At 35.6% G+C, this 25,397-nt stretch overlaps 1 protein-coding gene across 1 annotated transcript; it reads left to right on the forward strand.

Annotated features, from left to right (window-relative positions):
• Positions 1 to 587: 587 nt before the first annotated feature.
• LOC127680044 (selection and upkeep of intraepithelial T-cells protein 1) lies at positions 588 to 17,642 on the forward strand. Its single transcript, XM_052175613.1, has 7 exons — positions 588 to 663; positions 8,318 to 8,665; positions 10,564 to 10,845; positions 13,867 to 13,977; positions 16,416 to 16,523; positions 17,004 to 17,126; positions 17,617 to 17,642. The coding sequence occupies exons 1-7, from the start codon at positions 588 to 590 to the stop codon at positions 17,640 to 17,642; spliced, it is 1,074 nt and encodes a 357-aa protein (XP_052031573.1).
• The last annotated feature ends 7,755 nt before the right edge of the window (positions 17,643 to 25,397 follow it).

Below are 25,397 nucleotides of genomic sequence, written 5' to 3' on the forward strand. Positions count from 1 at the left end.
CTGGTATTTCTCATTTGAGAATTCTTTGTTTAGCTCTGTAGCACATTTTTAATAGGGTTATTTATTCTTATCTCCCTGTACAAAGCTCAAGTCCAAGTGGATCAAGGACCTCCACATAAAACAAGATATACTGAATCTAATAGAAGAGAAATTGTTGAAGAACCTGGAGCACATGGGCACAGGGGAAATTTCCTAAATAGAACATTTATAGCTTATGCCCTATGATCAAGAATTGACAAATGGGACCTCATAAAATTGCAAAGTTTCTGTAAGGCAAAGGACACTCTCAATAGGACAAAATGGCAACCAACAGATTGGAAAAATATCTTTACTAATCCTACATCTGATAGAGTGCAAATATCTAATACATACAAAGAACTCAAGAAGTTAGAGTCCAGAGAAACACCTATTTCTTACACTAATTTTCTAGGTCTCTTGGAAATGGTGAATAATGTCCAAATTTTACAAATATCTTTTCTTATAGTAACCAATCTGTTTACTTTTCTCCCTTCAGTCTGTATATCACTCCTGCAAATTCTTAATGTTTTCACTCTTTGTAACTTGCATCCTTATTTTGAACAGGTGCAATGGGATCCACAGGACTATGTTTTTATGGACACTGTGTTGTCATGTTCCTTCTTCAGATGATTACAGCAAGCTCAGGTATAAATCTGTCATTCAATATATAGCTTTAGCAATATCAAGTTTGTTGAGAATAGTATGGAGCAATAAAATGGATAGGATTTTAAGACTGCTATTTCTAAGGTCCTAGATAACTGTATTAGCTACTTTTCTATTCCTCTGATAAAATATCACAACCAAGGCAAACTAGAAAAGAAAGCATTTAATTGGGCTGAGCATTTTGGAGTGTTAAAGTCCATGACAGTGGAGAAAATGCCTGTTGACAGAACCACCGAGAACTCAAATCTTGATGAGCAGAATGTTCACTGGGACTAAAGCCAATTTCCAGTGACGCATGTCTTCTATCAGGAACACACACCCTAATTTTTCCCACACATTTCCATCAACAGTGTACCGAGTATTCAAATATATGAGCCCCAGGATCCCCTTTAATTAAGATGCAGTAATCACATGAGTAAGATTAATGAGACCTTCTCAACCAGAATGTCTTGTTTTCTTAGATTTGTATCAGGTTGATGGGAGAAAACAAGGGTGAAGAGCACCAATTTTTATTCCTCAGAGCTCAGTATTCATATTGAGCAATATGGTATATTGCCTCATAAACCACTTTTATATTAAGAAAAGTGTCTAAGATATGGATTCCTATGGCATTCCATGGAAGTTATCAATACAATAAGATGAGGAAATTTTAAATCTTGATCAATTGTAGGGTTGTAGACAAGTGTCCACTTTGCCACTGGGATATGGCCACTTGGGAAGGCAGAACATGGGGAGTTTGACTGTGCTTACCCCACACCAGTACAGGCATGGGTGCTGGGATGAAGGGAAGCTCTGTGGCAATACTCCAGGGATGGGAAGCACAGTCTGAGACACGGGAAATCCAGAGCTGGCTAGGAATCCTAGGGTCTGCAATGAGGCTAGATAGTGGGATTCTCAGACTCTTGGGCATCCAGGTGCTGCTGGGAGTTGAGGAAGAACATAGAATAGAGTTGGGTGTCCATGGGCTGGAGAGAAAGTCTAGCCTGGGGCCAGTGGGGAAAGGGTCAGGCTTGGTGGTGGTTGTAGCTGGGAGAACAGAGAGGCATTCCCTGGGAGATTAGGCTGTGGCTCTGTAGGTGAAGGCCTTCATGGCTCCCAATGGTGGATCTTGTTGAAAAGAAACAGTCCATGGTTTTAAACAGTTCTCAGGGCTGGTCTGATATTAAGTTTCTTTTGCATGGAGAAATGTCTGGGAAGAGAAGCTTATTGGTTAAGCCCTCAGGGCCTCTAGGAACTTTATTAGCATGGAGAATTCTGTTTTGGGACTTTGTGACTACAGATCTTGTCTCTTTTATGTGACAAACATGGCTCTTATTCCAAGTCAGGAGTCTGCCATGGAGCTGGGAGTCAGTTAAGCCTCAGGTGTGTGCCGGCAGAGTCTCTGGGTCTTGACCTACTTTACCTTACCAGATTTCCTGGCATGGTTTTATGTCCTATTATCAATGATTTGTAAAGGAATTTGTGCAGTTGATATATAGATTCTTTAGTGGTACCAAAAAAAATGTCTGAAGCAGTAAATGGCACAGAAATGTGGAATGCTCTAGTAAAAGCTGCATGTTAAGTAATAAAACTCTTATTGAAGCCTATTTAATTGGGGCTAACATTTGATTAGGTTGCCACAAATGTGTCTTCAGAGAGTCTTGAACATAACAGTGAATATGGTTTTAAACTTATTTGCTGGCATAATGCTTTTGTACACCATATAACGTTCACACTCATGTTATTCAAATGCCAATTCTCTAGCCTCATATCTTCTTTTAAATGGAACACAGCATTGTAGTGCTTATACAAGAATTCCCTGTCTCAAATTCATGTAAAATAATTATTACCATTTATTCTTGGCCTTTTTAATAAATGTAGATCACCCAATGACTGGACAGAATAGTGAATAGGACTGGATGTTGACCAGTCAGAGGAAGAAGAGAGAGATAGGGAGACAGACAGACAGACAGAGAAGAGGGAGGGGGAGGGATAGGCAGAGGGAGAGGGAGAGGGAGAGAGAGAGATTGAGAGAGGGAGAGGGAGATAGACACACACACCCAGAGAGAGAGTGATCATGTCAGCCGGGAGGATGAAGGAATTGGAACATGTAGAAGAGGTCCAAAGAGACATTATGAAAATACATTTGAAATCCAAAAATCCAGATCAATAATAATATGTAAGTATTATGGGCTGGGTCTGGGGTATAGCTAGATTAACATAGAAGGTTAAGGCTGAACATTTAACTGCTCAACTATTGAGGTATATTTCAAATAAATTTTGTTTTGTTTGTATGGTAATTTGGGACTAGCATAAGGTAAAGAAACACAGCAGCCAAATTAAGTCACTGCTAAGATTTATATTAAAGGTAATTTTTTACACATATTTCTATGAACAGATCTGTTGGTGCATATTTGTATATTGCTATTTTACTATGATATCAGAAATTTTATTCTGCACTGTTGCCATGTATGAGCTTGTCAGGTAGGCCTGGCAGGTGTCAAAGTCATTATTGACATCTATAGATGAGAAAATAGTTTCTTCTTATACTTTGTATTTGAATTAATCAATAATGTCAATGATATTTCAAAACCTCCCATTTTCTCTGAAATACATTTATGTCCTATTTCCTTTGCATTTTCAATCTTCTTTTCCTTGCTTTTAAACAACTCTTAATATTAAGATCAATTTACCTATATATATAATCCAAGTATTTTAGTCTCATCAAAATTCAAAAGAATTGCTAAACTCTTTTGACATGTATAGAAGATTTTTGTTCTGACTTTTTATAATTTTATTGATTACAAAGTTTCCCTAGCTCTCAATCATGTTACATATTCTTTTTTTAACATTTAATTTTAAAAATTTGATAAAATTTTTTCATATTTTGATCATATTCCTTTCTTTCGCCAACTCCTCTTTCGCACCTCCCTCTCACCACACTTCATGTTCTCTCTATCTTTTCATTATCTCTCGTTTTGATCTCTATCATTAAAAAGATTTGTAAATTTCATTTCCTAGACCATCTTTGGGTTTATAGGAAAATTATTCACCCAAAACACGTAGTTTCCAAATAGTCCAAATCTGTCTACTTCCAATACATAAAATTTCCCTAATTGTTAGCATCTCTAGTTAGTATGATATACTTCTTACAATGAAGTAATTATATGCAGATTATTTCTAATAAAATTTAGGTTTAAATAGAGTTAATTGATGGAGCAATACTCTATAGTTCCCACGTTCTAATGAATTGTATATTGCCTCTAACTTGATTACTTCTAAACTACTATCTATTGACTCTAAAGTTACCTAGCAACAAACTAAGTCATTAATATCTAATTGTTTAAAATATATTCCATGGAAGTACATTTTAAAATTTTAATTAAACTGTAATTATACCATTTACCTCTTTCCTTCCTCCAACCCATCCTAGTGTACCTCTCCATTATTCCCCCTCAAATCTTGGCCTATTTCCCTAAAATTGTTGTTAAACACACACACACACACACACACACATGAATATATAAATAAAACCTATTTAATATATTTAGAGTTGATTGTATGTACATGCTTTTAAACTACTTGGAATTAGATTACCAAAAAGGGGACTCTTCTTTGGAGAAGATTAGTTATTCCTCTCTTAGTTGCCATTGATTGCTTGTAGGTTTTCCTCTAAGTGTGGAACCCAGTGGGATTTCTCCTGTCCATATTGGCATGTCAACTGGTGCAGTTGTTCTAGTTTTGTTTAGGTATTTATACTGTTGAGATTTCATGGCTGTGGCTTTCTTGTCTTATCTATTAAGTACAACCTCAACAGTAGATTTCCTGGTCCCTCTGACTCTTACAATCTTTCTGACAACAGATTAAAACATATAAATAAATAATAAATAAACATATATAAATAAATATATAAATAAAACCCTGACTTTTATTTATGTGAGTTGGGTTATATGTTCAGCTAAGTGGCCCAAGGTCAGTTTTCTATGTACTTTGACAAGTTATGACTTTCTGCAAAAAACTTCATTGATGAGAGGTGAGGGCTACATTGATCTTTGGGTTTAAAAATATATATTTAATATGCAGTTAGGAGTTATATTGAATTAGAAGAGTGGCTGTAGTCGTGGAAAGCTTCTCCACATACAAGGAACCAATCTACTGAGTGAAAATGAAACCCAGGAAGTAGTAGTGATTCTTGATAACTATTCATCTATCAGAGGATTATTGTATAGTTAATCTTGAGAAAGCTAAGAGTCAAGAAAAATAGCCAAAATAAAAATGGGTTATGAATCTGAACAAAGAATTTTCAAGTGAAGCAAAATAATGGCTAAGAAATATGTCAAATGTGTTCATTATCCTTAGTGATTAAGGAAATACAAATCAGAACAAGGCTGTGATTCAGTTTTACCCAACTCAGAGTAACTAATATCAAGAAAACAATGGACAACAAAAATTCTAGTGGGAGTGTTTGTAAAAGAGAATCAGCCTTCCCTGTTGGTGAAGTTGCAAACTGAAAAGTCACTCTGTAAATCAATGTGGAGAATCCTCAAAAAGATAAAAATAACCCTACTCTGTGACTCAGTTATATAACTCCCTGTCATATGCAAAAGGACTTAACATCCTGATCAACAGATACTTGCTTATCTGTTTTCATTGCTACTATATTAACAATGGCTAGAAAATGGAAACGAGCTAAGTGAACTTCAAGTAATGAATTGACAATGAAAATGTGACACTTATGTATTACACTATACTATTTATTCAGTTATGAAAAATGAAATCATGAACTTCACAGGAAAATGAATAAAAGTAGAAAAATCATATTGAGTGAGGTAAACCAGACATAGAAAATAAGTGCCTCAGATTATCTTCATTTGAGGTTTCCAAGCCAAAATCTTCAGAATTTATTTTCCTATGAAAATAAAATTATTTTTAGCAAAGCTCAGAAATTCATTTTTAAAGATTTCAGTTATATAATCACACACATATTATTACATGGCCATAAAAATAAACATTCAAGACCCAATTGTTTTTATTTTTTTTTTAGATTTTATTTTTTTAGATTTTTCTTTATTTACATTTCAAATGATTTCCCCTTTCCTGGTTCCCCCCTCCCCGAAAGTCCCATAAGCCCTCTTCCCTCCCCCTGTTCCCCCATCCACCCCTTCCCACTTCCCTGTCCTGGTATTCCCCCTACATTGCTGCATCCATCGAACCTTTCCAGGACCAGGGGCCATTCCTTCATTCCTTCCTTCTTCAAGACCCAATTTTATCTATCTATCTATTTATCTATCTATCTATCTATCTATCTATCTATCTATCTATCTATAATCTATCTATCTATCCTCTATCTATCTATCTATCTATCTATCTATCTATCTATCTATCTATCTATCTATCCATCTATCTATCTATAATCTATCTATCTATAATCTATCTATCTATCTATAATCTATCTATCTATAATCTATCTATCTATCTATAATCTATCTATCATCTATCTATCTATCTATCTATCTATCCATCTATCTATCTATAATCTATCTATCTATCATCTATCTATCTATCTATCTATCTATCTATCTATCTATCTAAAATAAATATTTTATTTTATTTATTCACTTTAAATACTGCTCACTGCTTCCCTTGCATTTATCCCCTCCCACAATACTTCCCTCATATCCCTCCCCTTTGTTTCTGAACTGGAGGGGGCCCTCTAGGTATCTCCCCAATCCTGACATAGCAAGTCTTTGTGAGACTAGGCATATCTTTTTCCACTGAGAACATACGAGGCAGTCCAGCTAGAAGAAAATATCCCACAGACAAGTAACAGCTTTTGAAATAACCTCACTCCAGTTGTTCAGGACCCACATGAAGATAAAGCTGCTCGCCTGATACATATGTGTGGGGAGGACAGTGTTCAGCCTGTGTATCTTCTTTGGTTCATGCGTCAATCTTTGAGAGCCCTGAGGGTCTAAGTTAGTTGTCTTTTTTGGTCTTTCAGTGATATTCCAATTTCCTTCAGGCCACAATCTTTCCCCCTATTCTTCCATAGGTGTCCCCAAGCTCCATCCACTGTTTGGCTGTGGGTATCTGCATCTGTCTGAATCACCTGCTAGGTGGAGTCTCTCAGAGGACACCAGTCTATGCTAGACTCTTGTCTGCAAGCATAACAGAGTATCATTAATAGTGTTAGGTATTGATGATTGCTCACAGACCGGGTCTCAAGTTGGGCCAGTTATTGGTTAGCTAACCCCTTAGTCTCTGTTGCATCCCCCATCCCTACATTTCTTGTAGACAGGGTAAATTTTGGGTTGAAAGTTTTGTGGGTATGTTGGTGTCTCTATTACTGCACTGGGGTTCTTGCTGGCCACAAGATATGGCCTTTTCAGGTTTCATTCCTCCAATGCACTGAGTTACAGCTAAGGTTACCCTATTGATTCTTGCATGCCTCCTTTATCCCAGGTTTCTGTCTCATCCTGGTGATGCTTCCCACCTCCCTGCCAGTGTCAGTTACAGATTACCATTCATTCTCATGGACATCTCTCCTGTCCCTCTCCATACCTGATCCTAAATCCTTCTATCTCTTTCCAAATCCCGTCTTTCTCCCAGTTTCTTCCCTCCATTAGCCTTTTATGACTATTTTATTTCTCCTTCTAAGTGAGATTAAATCATCATAGCTTGATCCTTCCTTCTTGTTTAGCTTCTTTTTGCTTGTGGAGTATAGCATGGGTATCTTATATTTTATGGCCAATGTACAATTATAAGTGAGTACATATTAAGTATGCTCTATTTTATTTTTTTAAGCAAAATAATTTTATTAGCCTAAATCTCAATTTATCTGTTGTTACACATTGATATTTGTTAATGTTGAGCCCCAAAGATGAGAATAACTTGAATTGATGCAGTAATCTTGATCAACTCAGAAAAGTAACAGAAGTGATTGAAATTTAAGAAAGTTTCTTTTTGGGAAAGTCAGAATACTAAGAAAATCAACTGTTTTATTCCATTCAGTGTGTATGACTGGATAGAAACAAGAAACTATAAAATGCCTTCTACTCCCAATCCTTATTCCATTCAGGAATGCAATGTCAAAGTTGAGAATTATGAACCTCCAACCAAAAAGAATATGCTATTAATACTTTTTATTAAAAGGAAAAGTAACAATAAAGATATGTTTTAACTAGAGGATACTTAATGGAGTAGATTGTGGTAGTTTGTTATATCTTGCTGATGATTCTGAAGACAGATAATAGAGGGTTCCATGAAAAGAGATTATACTGAATGAAGAAGGGTGATAAATATTTAATGAAAAATAATTAATCAGAAATGAACAATGGTAAGGATTACATTCACAAAGCTCACAAAGCTCTGTGCAACTTTACCAGAAAAAAGAAGAAACAATTTACAACAGTTTGTCATAAAGTACATCAAATATAAAAATAAGTTAAATGTGTACATTATGATATCTTTGATATGAAGTAACTGATTACAAATAAATGGTGTTTTTTCATGTGGTGTGTTGTGCAGAGAGAGAGGCAGGGAGAAGGGGATGAGGAAGGGAAGGGGAAGGGAAAAGGGAGGCATAGGGGAGAGAGACTGATTTAAATAAAAGTAATGTTCTATCTCTACTACCATATATTCTTATGTTCCTTCCCAGAGCCATTTACAGTGACTGGCCTAGAGGGGCCAGTCTTCGCTTCACTGGGTGGAAACTTAGAACTCAGCTGTCAGTTGTCTCCACCACAAGAAGCCCAGCACATGGAGATTCGCTGGTTCCGGAACCTTTATACAGAGCCTGTGCACCTGTACAGAAATGGTAAAGACATGTTTGGAGGAATTATCTCTAAGTATGTGGAACGCACAGAACTCCTAAAAGATGTGATTGCAGAAGGGAAAGTGACCCTTAGGATCTTTAATGTGACTGTTGATGACGATGGATCTTACCACTGTGTGTTCAAAGATGGTGATTTCTATGAAGAGCACATCACAGAGGTCAAGGTCACAGGTGGGTATGGATCTTTCTGAGGTTTCTATGAATAACATTTTTTTTAAACTCATCTGGGTCTGAAACTTAGATTTTCAGTGTTTCTGCATCTAAATACATTTTTATTACCAATGTCAGTATCATGAATTTCTTTTCACCTAGATCAAAAATAAAACTGTGTCTGTGTACAAATCAAGTCTATGAGTAAATTCTGATTTCAGTTTACACAGATTGCCAGATTTTTAACTTATCAACAGAACACTTTCGGATTTGTTTTATCCTTATAGTGATTTTTAACAACATGTTAATAAAATGTGATATTTACCAGGGACTTAAATTTTAAAATTGTTTTCATCGTGGTAATTTTTATTCTAAATTTTTCATAAATCAATCCACTAGATAATTTGTGTGAGAATAACTTTCCTGAATCATCAGTTCTGGAAATATATCATATTTACATTTTTCTTCTCACCTATAAACTTACAAATCTGAAAATAATGGCAGGAAAGTGAGGAACTGAGGAAAATGGAAGTGATTTGCACTCTGATAATGGGTGTTTTGGACTCTAAGCTCATAGATAGTTAATATTTGTGAACATCATATGTTTTTCCAAACCAATAATTAAGCTCTAACCTAAGGAATATGATACAGTTAATAATTTTATATTTTAAAGCCAGTGCATTAGAAAGGTTCCTTATTCCCTGTACATATGAGTCAGAGGTAGGCAGATCTCCATGAGTTTAATGGAATTCTTTGCCAGCCAGGATGAGAGAGAGAGAGAGAGAGAGAGAGAGAGAGAGAGAGAGAGAGAGAGAGAGAGAGAAGAGAAGGGAAGGAAGGGAGAGGAAGTGAAGGACAGGGAGAGGGGGAGTAGGAGAGGGGGAAGGGGAGAGGAAGAAAGGGAGAGAGAGAGATTACCACAGTAAAGTTATATGTATGTATGTACATATGTATGTATATATGTATGTATGTATGATATCTATCTATCTATCTATCTATCTATCTATCTATCTATCTATCTATCTATAACCTAAAATTTGTCATTCTCTTCTTTAATATAACTTCCCATAGTTTAGGCATTTAACCATCTCATGGAGAAAATAGAACTGTATCAGATATCCAAAAATATAAGCTAATTTTGTTAGAGAGATTTGTAAGACAGTTGTTTTGGGGTTGGGCTAAATGATAGTTTTCCATCTCCACATTTTTGGCAAATTTTCTATCCCATATAATGTCCTAATATTTTCAAAGATATTAAATTGATCCAAATTAGTATGTAATGTATTTTGAAGACACTAATGTATTAGTTATTTCATATGAAATATACTGTATGTAAATATCAGCTGTATACTCAAAATATACAATTCAAGTTTTAATTAAAGACTCAAAATTACATTGTGATATTGTTTACTTATCATTTAAAATTGGAGTTCAACAGTGATTAAGTTTTGACTATGGAGAAAACATTTTAAATCTCAGAATCTATAGCATATAAATATTTATTTTGTTTATTATTATTATATTTCAAGAACCAAGGCTAGTTTCAAATTAATAAGTAAATATTTTGAGTGAATCCATATAAATAGATAATATTTTGAGTGAATCAATAGTGAATGCATATAAAACTAGTTAATATTTTGAATGAACCAACAGATAAGTAACAATATACAATGTGTTGCTAGTGGTATACTAAGATTTTATTTTATTTTTTTAGAATTTATTCTTTAATCCTTTTTTTTACATTACAGACTATGACTTTCTATCAGGTACTTCTCTATTTTGAAAACTCATGCAAGCAGAGCACTTGCCTCTTCAGGTTTTAATAATCAATTAAAATGGGTGAGAGAGTTTTATTTTTCTGTGTTATTTCCTCTTTTATTAACTTAAAAATACTGTTTTACTCTTGTGTTCTCAACCAGCCATAAACTTACGGGTACAGATTCATGTGCATCCTCCCAATACCAAAGGTGTGGTAGTGGAGTGTCATTCTGGAGGTTGGTTTCCACGGCCTCTTATGGAATGGAGAGACAGAAGAGGGGAGGTCATTCCAGCTGCATCAAAATCCTATTCACAGGGTGGAGACAAACTGTTCAATATGAAGATATCCCTTCTAGTTAGAGACAACCTCTTCCAGAAAGTCATTTGTTGCCTTCAGAACCCTCTGACAGGCCAAGAGGAAAGGGCAAGCGTTATCCTATCAGGTAAAATATGTGTATTTGTTCTTCAGTATCAGCCATTGCACGATAGTTTAAAGCGAAACAGAATGATTCATTTTCTTTCTTAATTTATTGCTCAAGCTATATTTTGGTTTTATTCATCATATTACTTTTACCATGATTATTCTATTTTCCACATTATTTATTTTGCTTTTACTTATTCATATTGGAATTCGATGGCAATTTAAAAAACCTTCATTTGGGGAAATTTTATGAATGTATATACTGATATATAATCATACCTATTCCCTTTCTACTTTTCAACACCTCCCCAACCTCATAGCTTCTTCAACACACATATCCCCCAGCTCCATGTCCTTTTTGTTATTGATAACCTACTTTGTCTAGTTAGTGTTTTCCCTGTGTATATGGTTGTGGAGGTATCACTGGATAATTGAAATCCTTCCAGTGATTTCACCTCAACAGAATATTTATTACTGTCTTTCAGCAACTATCTCCTGCAAATAGTTCAGAATGGGACCTGGAGATCACTTATCCCTCTCTGTACTGTGATTTTGATTGGCTTGATCTTTTTTGCACAACTCTTGTGGGTTCATGATTGCATAATCCATGCCATATCCAAAAGACATCATTTTATAGCACTCCTCCCTGTCTTCTGGTTTTCATATTCTTTCTGTCATTACTTCAGAAATGTTCTCAGAGACCTAATGGTGGTGAGACTAATATATATGTCATATTTAGGGGTCAAGAGTATTATGCTTCTTATCCTCAGTCCATTATGACTACTGCTTTTTGCTCAGGAAGCTTCTTTGACCAAAGTTGGGAGGAGTCTTGGATTATGGGTGTAAACATAATTATTTAGAAGATAATTTGATACACAACTACTGAGAAAAATATCAACAGCAGGTTCAATACTAGTGTTTATGAGTTTCTGTGCCACGGGCTTTTGAGTAGGATTCCAATATCAGGCATGAAATTCCTTCCTGTGGAGCAGGTCTCAAACAAAATCAGAATGCAGTTACTTTTTTATTGTTGTGCCATTGCTCCAGTACGCATATTTTGCCAGACACATGAGTATTGAATTATGCAGAGTTCAGCACTAGGTAGGACCATTAATGTCCTTTCTCCCCTAGCTACCCAGTGTTCTGTGTTGTATGTGTCCATTACTTTATCTGATCTCATCTTCTAAGGGTCTTTATTGCCCACACAAATCTATTCACATGTATTCTACTACTTCTCATCTGTGGAGACTAACTCCTGCTGTGAGATCTTCATTCTGAATGCCTTTTACTCTCAACATGCTATAGATACTACTTATTTCCTTGTTTCTTTCACAGTTCTTTGCTCAATTGTCAGTGATCTTATAAAAGAATACTTATACAAAACAACCTAAAAGCATATCATCTGTCCTTCCTACACACCTGGCATTCTGTTACTTTTCCACTTCTTATTCCTTTAACATTATTTCTTTTTAACATACTGTATAACTTAATTCTATTTATTGTCTTTTACCTACCTATGTATCAAAAATATAAAAGTCTAATCTTTGTTGGTTGTATATACTGATGTCTGCAAACTATTTCAGATATTGCATATCATAGTGTGCAACTTATATTTATATAAACCACTTCATATAACTGAATTAAAATAAAGCCTAAAATGTGCCTTATAAAGTGCTGAATAATCATGCATGTGTCATTGTTTATATGTGTCCATGATGACAATGTAAGACTAAGAACATGGAAAACATTTTGAGAACTCAAGAGAATTATATAGGAATAACTTACCTACCACTTTAGACAAGTGGTTTCTTCAGTTAACTGTACTTTCTCATTCAATTAAATCTTCAATGGAAAAGTAAATCTTTGTACTTTAGTTGCATCAGAAATAGGAATGTAAATAATTCCCAGGTGTAAAAAAAATTAAATATTCTCTCCTGCTTTTAGAATTCATAGACTACATGTATGTAAATACAAATGTACTTACAAACATTCCCTTTCACACACAACACACAGAGTATATATATATATATGTATGTGAAATCCTATGTGTATAGAAACACACACACAGATACATACGTAATGCACCTACAACTATGCAAATATAAAAAGCAGGAAAAGGGAGATACTTGCTATTTACAATTTGAGTAAAGTATGCAAAGCATATTGTTTGAGTCAGCAGTTACTTAGAGAAGATAAGCTGTTTGTTTTCATTTTAGCATCCCCTATAATTTATTTTAATTAATTAATTAATTAACACTCCAGATTTCTATTCTCCTTCTGGTCCACCCTCCAACTTTTCCACATCCTGTACCTCCTCCCTGCCTCTAGTTTCCACAGAGAATGTCCCCCCTCCATGACCAGATCTCTAAACTCCACGGGGCCTCCAGTTTCTTGAGGGTTAGGTGCATCTCCTCTGACTGAACCCAGACTCGGCAGTCCTCTGATGCATATGTGTTGGGGCCTACAATTATAATACAATTGGTAGAGTATTTGTCTAGAATGTACAAAGTCATGACTTCAATACCTAGCACCACATAAACTGCATGCACTTCCTGGTGTGCTTTAGTAAACCCAGTACCAGAGAGGTAAAGGCAGGAGCATCAGGAGTTCAAGACAATTCTCTTATGAATTCAGTACTGCACACAGCATGAGAGCTTAGAGAAAGGGCTGGAAGATGGAGTTAGGCATGACCTTGTTATGGTTCCTGGAAACCCGTGTTTCAGCCTTAGGCAGGGGAAATGAATACTGAACTTTGCCTCTCCTCTTTTACCAAAATAGCTCCTGAGAGGAAATGGGAAAGAATACATAAGAAAAGTGCTCTCATTTAAGTTTGCATCAGTCTCACACTTATTCATGTCTGGCTTAGCTTTACTCCAGACAATGCTGTGCTTTTCATTGTGTCTATGAAAACTCTCAAAAATGTACTCCATCTAATCAGCAAGAGATATGAAATCTTGAATAGGATCATTCAAATTCATCATTTGAAATTGGTCTAAAGACTTGTTAATTTCTACATTCTAAGATTTGTGACCCTTTGTTACAGATGCATTTTTTTCATGGAATAGGATTTGGAAAATGATTCTGAGTATAATATTAATTGTGATGGTGCTCTCTATCTTGGTTTCTAGTTTTCTGCTACATCGTGAACATAATGGTAAGTATGCCGTGTGGGAGAAGGGGAGGGAACTAACACTGCACAAACCTTGATTTGTAAGTCTCTCTGTTTTAAAGTGCTCTAATGTTTTTTGTCCTATCAGTTAACTGTCTTTATCTATTCCTTGTTCCTAATGTATCTTCTCTTTCTGCTGGGTCTATTCACAGTACTTTTGGCTCCTAGAACCTCAGTCATGTTGCATTTTTTTTTGTCTGATTGTGTTGAAGATACAAATCAACCTGGAAAATGTTTTAAAAATTAATGCATTTGTCACCTCACTTCCTCAGGGATCCAGTGACATTATATGTGGTAGCAGCAAAGTTCTCAGCTGTGGTAAAAATTGTAAAATGATTATATAGAGGTCACTCATCACAGCAAAGGAAGAGCTGAGCACAGTGGAAGGGGTGCTAATTATGACATTAGGTTATTAATTTATTATAGGAGACAGTTTGCATACATTCTCAACTATATGGTGCTCATGAGAAGAATTTTTCCCCAAAGTATAAAATGCAAAACAAAAACAAAACAACAAAAACTAGGACTCGGAGGAGACGAGGGAGGAGTACTGAAATTGGGATATAAAGTGAATAAATAAATTAATGAAAAAAACTATCTTGGATTTGAAGATTTGCTCTATTTTGGGGGCCTCAAATAGAGAACTCTTTTGGAAGAGCAGAGTTAGGCATCCTAGATTTCCTTCCAAGTGTAATTTGGCCATCAGCTAAGGAGTTCAGTCTTGCGATGTCACAATTAGTACACTTGCCACTGTTCTCTATTATCCTGTTGCAGTGATGAGTGACTTCTGTATAATCATTTTACCATGTACAATTAAGAACATTGCTATTACCCCAGACAAGTTCATGAATTTCCTCCCCACACTGAAAAGGTCTATTTTAGTTTGAGCTTGCTAGGCTACTTAAGTAGCTCCTATTTTCTACTACTGCATCTAAGGAATATAAAGGAATACTTGGAAGTATGTGGCCAATGCTAGTCACAATTTTACTATCCCCAGTAATGAGCTTGAATTTGCTTTGTTTTTTTCAACATCTCTAATACTAATATTATAGGTGTGTGCTGTAAGCATGGTTTACACAATGCTAGGGATAGATCCCAGGGCTTTGTGCACACTAAGCACACACTTTTCTTTCTTTTTTTTGGGAGGGGGGTGTTCTGAGACAGGGTTTCTCTGTACAGCCCTGGCTGTCCTGGAACTCACTCTGTAAACCAGGCTGGCCTTGAACTCAGAAATCTGCCTGCTTCTGCCTCTCAAATGCTGGGATTAAAGGCATGTGCCACCATTGTTAAGCACACAACTGAGTTTATCTGAGACTGTTATTATCAACTGAGCTATATCTGCAGACTGTTTGCATTCTTTAAAATGTAGATTTAAGGAAAAACATTTAAAATGTACTTAGAAATTATGGAGGCTTAGGAAAATGATATTTGTAGGTTATCCTTTTTTTTAATTCAATATATTTTTTATTTACATTTCCAATGGTTTCCACTTTTCTAGCCCCCCACTCCCTGAAAGTCCCATAAGTCCCCTTCTCTCCCCCTGTCCTCCCACCCACCCCTTCTCACTTCCCCATTCTGGTTTTGCCCTATACTGCTTCATACATAATTTTGCTAGCCCTGAATGATTATCTAGGATTTCTCCAGTACAAGGCATGATTCCTTCTTGTTGAGAAGGTCATAATGAGGGCATTCAGGCCAATATTGTACCCTTAGGATCCTCATGCCATATGCATATATATAAAATCTCAACTACTAATGAAACACAATAGGCCATTAATTTGAAAGAGATCACTGTGGGCTGGGCAATATGGAAAGGTTTAGAGGGAGAAAAGGGGAGAGAGAAATAGACTTATATTATGGAAAATGTTAAAAAATAGAAAATATTCATTTAAATGTAGAACATATTTTTTGTGTGTCCACAGAAAATGTGTGTACATTTTTCAGGTATTAAGGGTTAAACATGGCTTTCCCAAAGCTTTTGAGAGATTTACAGTAGAGAAAATAAATTCTAAATAGACTTTTACTATAAAACTCTCTTCCTGTTATTCAAGTGTTTCTCATTGGACTACTTTGAGCCTCTAACATTGTACTAATTTTGTGTACAAAAGGTTGAATGGATCATTTAAAAGGGGGAAGTATTAACTTTGTAATGAGAATTATTATATCTAGACTGATTGAAAAGAGGCAGCAAAGTCAAGAGGAGCTTCTTTCTGTGGGCTTGTTAGTCTAGCACTCATTTCATCCTATAAAGTTTGCCCCTCTCTCATGTCACCATCAGATCTCTGAGCTTTAATCCTAAGTCATACTATATTCTAATGACCAAAGAAATATGATGTCAGATTATAGCTCCTGTTTTTTTATATACTTTCCAAACCGTAGGAAACTTTATACCATAAATAGTGATTATAACTTTGTTTCTCCAGGTTGTAAGTTCACATGGGATGCTCCTTGGGTGATAGGGCTATTAATAATGACATCTTCAGTGGTGACTGTCTTATCAGCCATGGGGTATTTACATATGAAACAAAGAGGTAAGTGCCATCAAATATATGGAAACTTCAAGCAAATATCTCTTTTCCAAAATGTTTTGTCACTGGTAAAGCACTTAGCTAAAGAAGGGTGATGGTGGCTTTGATTGCAAGATAAGTTGACTCCTCAATTACCTGTCCTACAATTTTGTTTGCAGATTCTTTAATTTTAGAGTTGTAATAGAAGCTATATAAAGAAGGTAAAGAAAATGAAGATGACGTAATTCTCTAAAGCAATTGAATTACAGTCAAAAGGCCCAAAGCATAATTCACAAGCTTGAGCTTTATTTTCACTAATTTTTAATTAATTCTCTTTTGTGAGATTTGGACACTGCCTTAAATCAATATCTTAGCCTTCTCTCCCACACTCATTCATCCAGAAAGCATAGAGCAGTACAACCTGAGAAGTAAATCTATCATAGGTCTGTGGTCCAACTGCACCATCCCTGTTGCAACCTTCCTAATTTTCACAACTCTCTTTAGTTCCTGTTTCAGATGCACATTTTGAATTGGATACTTTGTGGGTGGAGGACATAAGTGTAATCCTGTGTTCACTGATGGTTTCTGCCACCATGCTCATTTCCTATACATACTTCAGATTGAGAGGTAAATGGGATGAGATGTGTGTTGACTTGACTCATAGCGTGTTTTTGTATGATATAAAGATGTCTTTAAGTCAAAATTTCTAATCTCTGTATCTTAAGTCCAAAAGAGAAAAACTGGAAAAAGTTTGTGCTCCATAAAGACCTTCAGGATTGTGGGAAATATAGTTATAATGATCTTTCTGCCACAAATGCTAGTGGCAGACTCAGATCTGATTGTACTTCTGACAAATGGATCAGGAAAAAGTGGAAAGAATACTATGTTTCATCCATTCTATGAAGGCTTGCAAGGTTTCTTTCCATTTCATCTCAAATATTAAGATGGTTATGTTGGTTCAGCTTGACACCTGTGACATGAGGAGGAGCCCACCCTGACAGTGCCTTACAGGCCAGGACCCAGAGGCTGAATAGTCTAGAGACCTAGTATAGAAACAAACATAAATGACAAAAATATCAATGAAAGTATGCCTAATAATACTTTGTTGTACTTATAGATTGGTCCCAGCATAATCATTCTTAGAGAGACTTCTCCAGCAGCTGGTGGAAACAGGTGCAATGACCCACATCCAAATATTAAGCAGAGATCTGGGAATCCTACAGAAGGCAGGGCAAGGAATATAAGAACCAAAGAAGTCATGGACACCACAAGAAACCCCACAGAATCAACTAATCTGGACTTATAGAGGCTCACAGAGACTGAGCTGTCAACCAGGGCCTGAATAAGACTGACCTATGTGCTCTTGAAATACATTACAGTTGTGTAGTTTTGTCTTCTGGTGAGACTTTTAACAGTGGGAGCAGAGGATGTCTCAGAATCTTTTGCCTGCTTTTAGTACCCTTTCCTCCTACTGGGTTGTTTCATCCAGGCTTAATAGGAAAGGAAGGTCCCTGTCTCACTATAACTTGAAATTTTCATGTCTGGTTGATATCTGTGAAGGCCTGCCCTTTTCTGAAGAAGACTGGAGGAAGAATTGATGGTGGTGTGGGTAGGGGGGGACTGAGATGAGAAGAGGTAGGGAAAAGTGTGGTTTGGAGAAACAAACAAACAAACAAATAAATGAATAAATAAATTTAAAAACAATAATGCAATGCCATAATTTCTTCATGAGAAACATGCAAGTTTTCATAAGGAATGGGGTCAGAAAATTCCCAATCCTACATTCATATCTTGAAAACATTCTATAACTAACACCTAAAGCTAAATGCCTTGCTTTTGTTTTACAACCTGTTACCCTTAGGGAAGCAGAAAGAGATATGAAAAAAGTAAGCCAATACAGAAATTTTAACTTATTTAAAGTTATTTTATCTACCAATAACCTACAATTTTAAGTTATTCCATTAAAATGTGCACAGTGTTAATACATTGTAATTTTATTTCCAGTGTACTTTCCTCTCAATACAACAAAATATGTAGCGAATTTTATGGATTAACCAGAGAAGTTTTAAGCAAAATAGACCCATAAATTAAACTCAAAAGATTAATATGCTTTATTTTCACAGTTTTTTGTTTTCTATAGGATTTTTGTTGAAGTTTCTAGTGTATAGTTGGAGAAGTCAAAATAAGAATATTTGACAACCCTCAGCAGTATTTATCAAAACTCAAAATCAACAGTTGGGTTGGGAATGCAATAGACAAGTGTATACATGTGGTAACACAAATTAGCGTTCTGTACCAATCTTCTAGCAAGAAAAGTAATTAATTATCTAGCATTCACTTCAGCTTGTCAGTTTGTGTTGGAATATTGGGCTATAGTCTGAGGTTTTGTTTTTAGGTGAAATCTCTATCTTTTCCCTGAAATAGCTTGTTTCTCCTCCTATGTTAAAGGGTTGATACTATAATTCTATAGCTTACACTTTGGAAGTTACAGATCAAGAGGATATATAAGAATATGAAGGGGTTTATCTATCTTGTTGATTTTCTCAAAGAACCAGCTCCTGGTTTTGTTGATTCTTTGTATGGTTCTCTTTGTTTCTACTTGATTGATTTCAGCCCTGAGTTTGATGATTCCCTGCCTTCTACTCCTCCTGGGTGAAATAGCTTCTTTTTGTTCCAGGGCTTTCAGGTGTGTCATTAAGCTGTTAGTGTATGCTCTCTCCATTTTCTTTTTGGAGACACTCAGGGCTATGAGTTTTCCTCTTAGCACTGCTTTCATTGTGTCCCATAGATTCGGGTATGTTGTGTCTTCATTTTCATTAAGTTCTAAAAAGTCTTTAATTTCTTTCTTTATTTCTTCTTTGACCAAGGAATCATTGAGTAGAATATTGTTCAGTTTTCACGTGTATGTGGGTTTTCTGTTGTTTTTGTTGCTATTGAAGACCACTTTTACTCCATAGTGATCTGATAGGAGGCATGGGATTATTTCTATCTTCTTATATTTGTTGAGGTCTGTCCTGTGACCAATTATAAGGTCAATTTTGGAGAAGGTACCATGAGGTGCTGAGAAAAAGGTATATTCTTTTGCTTTAGGATAGAATGTTCTATATAAATCTGTTAAATCTAATTGGTCCAAAGCTTCAATTAGTTTCACTGTGTCCCTGTTTAGTTTCTGTTTTCCTGATCAGTCCATTGAGGAGAGTGCAGTGTTGAAGTCACCCACAATTATTGTGTTAGGTGCAATGTGTGCTTTGAGCTTTAATAAAGTTTCTTTTATAAAATTCTTGCCAACTGAATCCAAGAACACATCAAAATGATCATCCACCATGATCAAGTAGGCTTCATCCCAGAGATGCAGGGATGGTTCAATATAAGGAAATCCATCAATGCTATCCACTACATAAACAAACTCAAAGAAAAAAACCATATGATTATCTCATTAGATGCAGAAAAAGCATTTGGCAAAATTCAGCATCCTTTCATGCTAAAAGTCTTGGAAAGAACAGGAATTCAAGGCCCATACCTAAACATCGTTAAAGCAATATACAGCAAACCGGTAGCCAACATCAAACTAAATGGAGAGAAACTTGAAGCAATCCCACTAAAATCAGGGACTAGACAAGGCTGTCCTCTTTCTCCTTATCTTTTCAATATAGTACTTGAAGTACTAGCTAGAGCAATTACACAACATAAGGAGGTCAAGGGGATACAAATTGGAAAGGAAGAAGTCAAATTATCACTATTTGCAGATGACATGATAGTCTACTTAAGTGACCTGAAAACCTCCACCAGAGAACTCCTACAGCTGATAAACAACTTCAGCAAAGTGACTGGTTATAAAATCAACTCAAGCAAATCAGTTGGCTTCCTATACTCAAAGGATAAGCAGGCTGAGAAAGAAGTTAGGGAAATGACACCCTTCACAATAGCCACAAACAATATAAAGTATATTGGTGTGACTCTAACCAAACAAGTGAAAGATCTATATGACAAGAACTTCAGGTCTCTGAAGAAGGAAATCGAAGAAGATCTCAGAAAATGGAAAAATCTGCCATGCTCGTGGATCAGCAGGATTAATATAGTTAAAATGGCCATCTTGCCAAAAGTGATCTACTGATTCAACGCAATCCCCATCAAAATCCCAACTCAGTTCTTCACAGAGTTAGAAAAAGTAATTCTCAAATTCACCTGGAATAACAAAAAACCCAGGATAGCTAAAACTATTCTCAGCAATAAAAGAAATTCTGGGGGAATCAGTATTTCCCTGTCTTCAAGCAATACTACAGAGCAATAGTTTTAAAAACTGCATGGTATTGGCACAGTGACAAACAAGTGGACCAATGGAATAGAATTGAAGATCCAGAAATGAATCCACACACTTATGGTCACTTGATCTTTGACAAAGGAGCCAAATCACGAAGTGGAAAAAAGATAGCCTTTTCAACAAATGGTGCTGGTTCAATTGGAGGTCATCATGCAGAAGAATGCGAATTGATCCATTCTTATCTCCATGTACTAAACTTTACTCCAAGTGGATCAAGGACCTCCATGTAAAACCAGACACACTGAAACTAATAGAAAAGAAACTGGGGAAGACCCTTGAGGACATGGGCACACGGGAAAAGTTCCTGAATAGATCACCAATAGCTTATGCTCTAAGGTCAAGAATTGACAAATGGGACCTCATAAAATTACAAAGTTTCTGTAAGGAAAAGGACACTGTTAAAAGGACAAAACGGCAGCCATCAAATTGGGAAAGGATATTCACCAACCCTATATCTGATAGAGGGCTAATATCCAATATATACAAAGAACTCAAGAAGTTAGACCCCAGGGAACCAAATAACCCTATTAAAATGGGGTACAGGTTTAAACAAAGAATTTTCACCTGAAGAAATTCTGATGGCCGAGAGGCACCTTAAGAAGTGCTCAACATCATTAGTCATTAGGGAAATGCAAATCAAAACAACCCTGAGATTTCACCTTACACCAGTCAGAATGGATAAGGTTAAAAACTCAGGAGACAGCAGGTGTTGGCAAGGATGTGGAGAAAGAGGAACACTCCTCCACTGCTGGTGGGGCTGTAAGATGGTACAACCACTTTGGAAATCAGTCTGGTGGTTCCTCTGAAAACTGGACATGACACTTCCAGAGGACCCTGCTATACCTCTCCTGGGCATATACCCAAAGGATTCCCTGGCATTCAATAAAGACACATGCTCCATTATGTTCATAGCAGCCTTATTTATAATAGCCAGAAGCTGGAAAGAACCCAGATGACATATGGGGAGGGGGGATCCAGGAAAGGGGAAATCATTTGGAATGTAAACAAAGAATATAGAAAATAAAAATATTAAAAAATATGAAGGGGAATTTATCAAATATTTAAAAAACACACACATCCTTAATAATTTCTTATATTTTTCATATAATCACCAATTTTATTTTTAATAGCTTTTCCTAAGTAAAGCACAGCTTGTGGCAGTTCATTATTAACTTAGTCTCAAGAATTTAGAGAGGCAGACACATGGAAAGACTGCAAATATTTTTGGCGCTTTTTCTCAATACACTGTTTATTCCAGTTTCAAAAGAAATAACCAGATCCCATCAGGCTGTTTTCTAAGATGCTTGTTTTACTTGCAGAATCTGCCCTAGGTGTATTTTCCTCTCATTGATTTAAACCAGGGAAATCATGCTAATTAATATCCAAATAAAAGTTATTTTTGTTTTTGCAAAATTCCTCTTACATCTTATAAGACTTCAGTATGTAATCACATATGTTCTCAAATATTCCTACTTTTATTATAAGACTTGAGTTAACAGTACCTAGTACAAACATTTTTCCAGTGACTAATTGCCTACAAATTTAAAGGATTAAAAATGTATGTTATTTCTTACATACAGTAGTGTTTATAGAGACTGAAGTTTCTAGATCCCCAAAGAAAATATGGTTGTATAATTTTAGACACACTCAGATGATTATAGATGATAAGGAAACACTTGGCAGGCAGATTCCCTTTCTATTGTTAGGTCTTGAGGAAATAAATAATTTTATTTATTTTTTATTTATTTATTTTTATGTTTTGTTTTATTTTCAAGACAGGGTTTCTCTGTGTAGCCCTGGCTGTCCTGGAACACACTCTGTAGACCAGGCTTGCCTTGAACTTAGAAATCTGCCTGCCTCTACCTCCCAAGTTCTAGGATTAAAGGTGTGCACCCCCACCGTCTAGCAAATAAATCATTTTAATTTAAATAAAAAAGTGGAAATCTAGTTAGAAAGTGAGTCACAGGAGGAATGAAAATGGAGCCAATGATTCACATGGTAACAGGCATAATTGTCTAAAAATACAGTTTTAAGTCAGTAATGAAATATAGAATTTTAGATATAATTTTTAGACATAATACATGGTAAAAGAACATAATAGTTTTCAAGTTTTAAAACAAAACTATTTCCAAGCAAGAAAGAGAAGATAAATTCAGCATATATTTCTGAGAAAGGTAAGATCTTCAAGAAGAACGGAATACATTAGAGATTATTTAAGACAAAGGAAGATGTTAAAGACAAATTTTTACAAAGAGCCCAGTGATATTGTAAAGGAATTAGCTCTGTTCCTGATATAGTAGGAGAGGGAAACTCCTGGTGATACAAGCTGTGGTGTGTGTGTGTCTGTGTGTGTGTGTGTGTGTGTGTGTGTGTGAGAGAGAGAGAGAGAGAGAGAGAGAGAGAGAGAGAGAGAGAGAGAGAGAGAAAGAGAGACATGTGTGCACACATCTGTATGTATTATGTATTTGTCTTAAGTATGTATGTGCTATGTGTGCATGTATGTTTTATGTATATGTGCATATGTGTGTGGTGTGTGTTATATATGATATATGTGTTATGTGTGTTATGCATGTATGTGTTATATATGTGTATGCACATATTTATAGATATAAAATGTCAATGTCTTCTTTCTTTTCTACCTTTTATTTTCAAATAGGGTCTTTTGATAAAACTGGTATTCTCCAATTCAATAAGATTGGCTGCCCAGAAAAAACACAGAATCTTCCTGTCTCCACCTTTCTCAAGTACTAAAATTACAGGCTTTGGGTACTTTGTTTGTTTGTTTGTTTGTTTGTTTCTTTTCTTCCTTCCTTCCTTCCTCCCTCCTTCCTCTCTCTCTTTCTCTTTCTTTCTTTATAATATTGATAGTATCAAATTCAGTTAAGCTGCATAGTAAGCTCTATATGTGCAGAGATAGCAGAGATATTTCTGTTATATTTTAGCATGACTAGAGAAGAGTCCAAACTTCTCAGCACATAAGATTGTTACTGGATGAAAACGTGTAAATGCCTATTACATTTTGCCTACAGACACTGACTTATTACAATATAATTAATGAGCATATGTAGATGTTATTTGATAAAATAAGAAAATTATTCTCAAATATATATATGTATATATATATATATATATATACATATATATATAATGCTTAGTTAGAAGAGACTTAAAATATTAGCAAAAGAATTTCAAAATAAAGTTTCAAAAATAAAAGTTAGTGGTTTCCCGAGAATGTCCACACTGAAAACGTAAGTACCATATGCTCCAGTTGTAACAGTACAGAGCATATGCACAAAGTACCCTACATCCTGCTACATTCATGTTAATCATTCTTCTTTTCACAACAGCAAGGTGATGGAGTCAGCCTAGGCATTCACCCAAACATTAATGCATAATGAAAATGTAATCTATATATGAACATGGATTTTACTCAGCCATAAAAAACATGAAACTGAAATGTGTAGAGAAGTGATGGATCTATAAGCTAGTATGTTAAGTGAAGTAACACTGTCTCTGAAAGGCAAATGCCATGTGTTCTTTCTTATGCAGTTCCTGACTTTTGTTATTATGTGCATTTAGGATGGGACATGTGTGGATAGAGGCCATAAGATAGGAATATAAAAAAATGAAAGTAATGCTTTAACCAAGGGGTTACATATGAGAGTACAATTTGATATGAAAATGGAAGGGGGAAATAGAAATATTGAGAAGGGTACAGTGTAGATGATGTGCTGTACAAAAGATGGGATGAAATTTGGGATGGAAGAATCAACCAGAACTAAACATGAATGAAAGTGTGACACTGAATGAATTATGTTTTAAGGTAATTAAAATATAAAAAATTAAAACTATTAATGCTTCCCAAGTGTTTGTATTATAGACCAATGGCAGCAAAACAAGAAAATGAAGAAGAAATTATGGTAATAAACAACAGATAATAAATATTTATTATCATTTATAATAATTTAAAATTTAATATATAATTAATTATACTAAATTAGTTATATTAAATAGAAATATTGAATATAATTTGCATAATTTAATATTATTTAAATAGTATTTATTCATTTCATCCTATGTGTGATTGTTTTTCCTCCATGTGTGTCTGTGTATAACACATGCCTGCTCACAGCTGTAAGAGGAGGGCATCAGATCCCCTTTACTGGGAACATCTGCAAAAGAAGCAAGTGCTCTTCATGGATATCTCCCTCCCTCCCTCCCTTCCTCCCTCCCTCCCTCCCTTCCTCCCTCCCTCCCTCCCTTCCTCCCTCCCTCCCTTCCTCCCTCCCTCCCTCCCTCCCTCCCTCCCTCCCTCCCTCCCTCCCTTCCTCCCTCCCTCCTTCCCTTCCTTCCTTCCTTCCTTCTGTCCTTCCTTCCTTTCATCTTTCATTCTTTTATGTATTTACATTTCTTTCAATTCCCTATTGTCTCCTTTTCTAAACTAACTTTAACTTCATTGTTTGGGATTAAAGGTGTACTAAGAGCACGTCCTTATTTCAGCTCCAGGGATTAAAGGTGTGTGCTATGGTTGAGCTACACTACCAATAGAAACAGGCTTTTCCAGTAAACAACACAAT

This window comes from Apodemus sylvaticus, chromosome 3 (assembly GCF_947179515.1).
Source record: "Apodemus sylvaticus chromosome 3, mApoSyl1.1, whole genome shotgun sequence".
In the NCBI taxonomy this organism is placed as follows: Eukaryota; Metazoa; Chordata; class Mammalia; order Rodentia; family Muridae; genus Apodemus; species Apodemus sylvaticus.

Excerpts from the sequence above, each read along its gene's own strand:
- LOC127680044 (XM_052175613.1), top strand. The coding sequence starts at position 588 with ATGGGATCCACAGGACTATGTTTTTATGGACACTGTGTTGTCATGTTC. Across the intron at positions 10,846-13,866 it reads GGCAAGCGTTATCCTATCAG|ATGCATTTTTTTCATGGAAT; the intron begins GTAAAATATGTG and ends CCTTTGTTACAG. Across the intron at positions 17,127-17,616 it reads TACATACTTCAGATTGAGAG|ATTGGTCCCAGCATAATCAT; the intron begins GTAAATGGGATG and ends TTGTACTTATAG.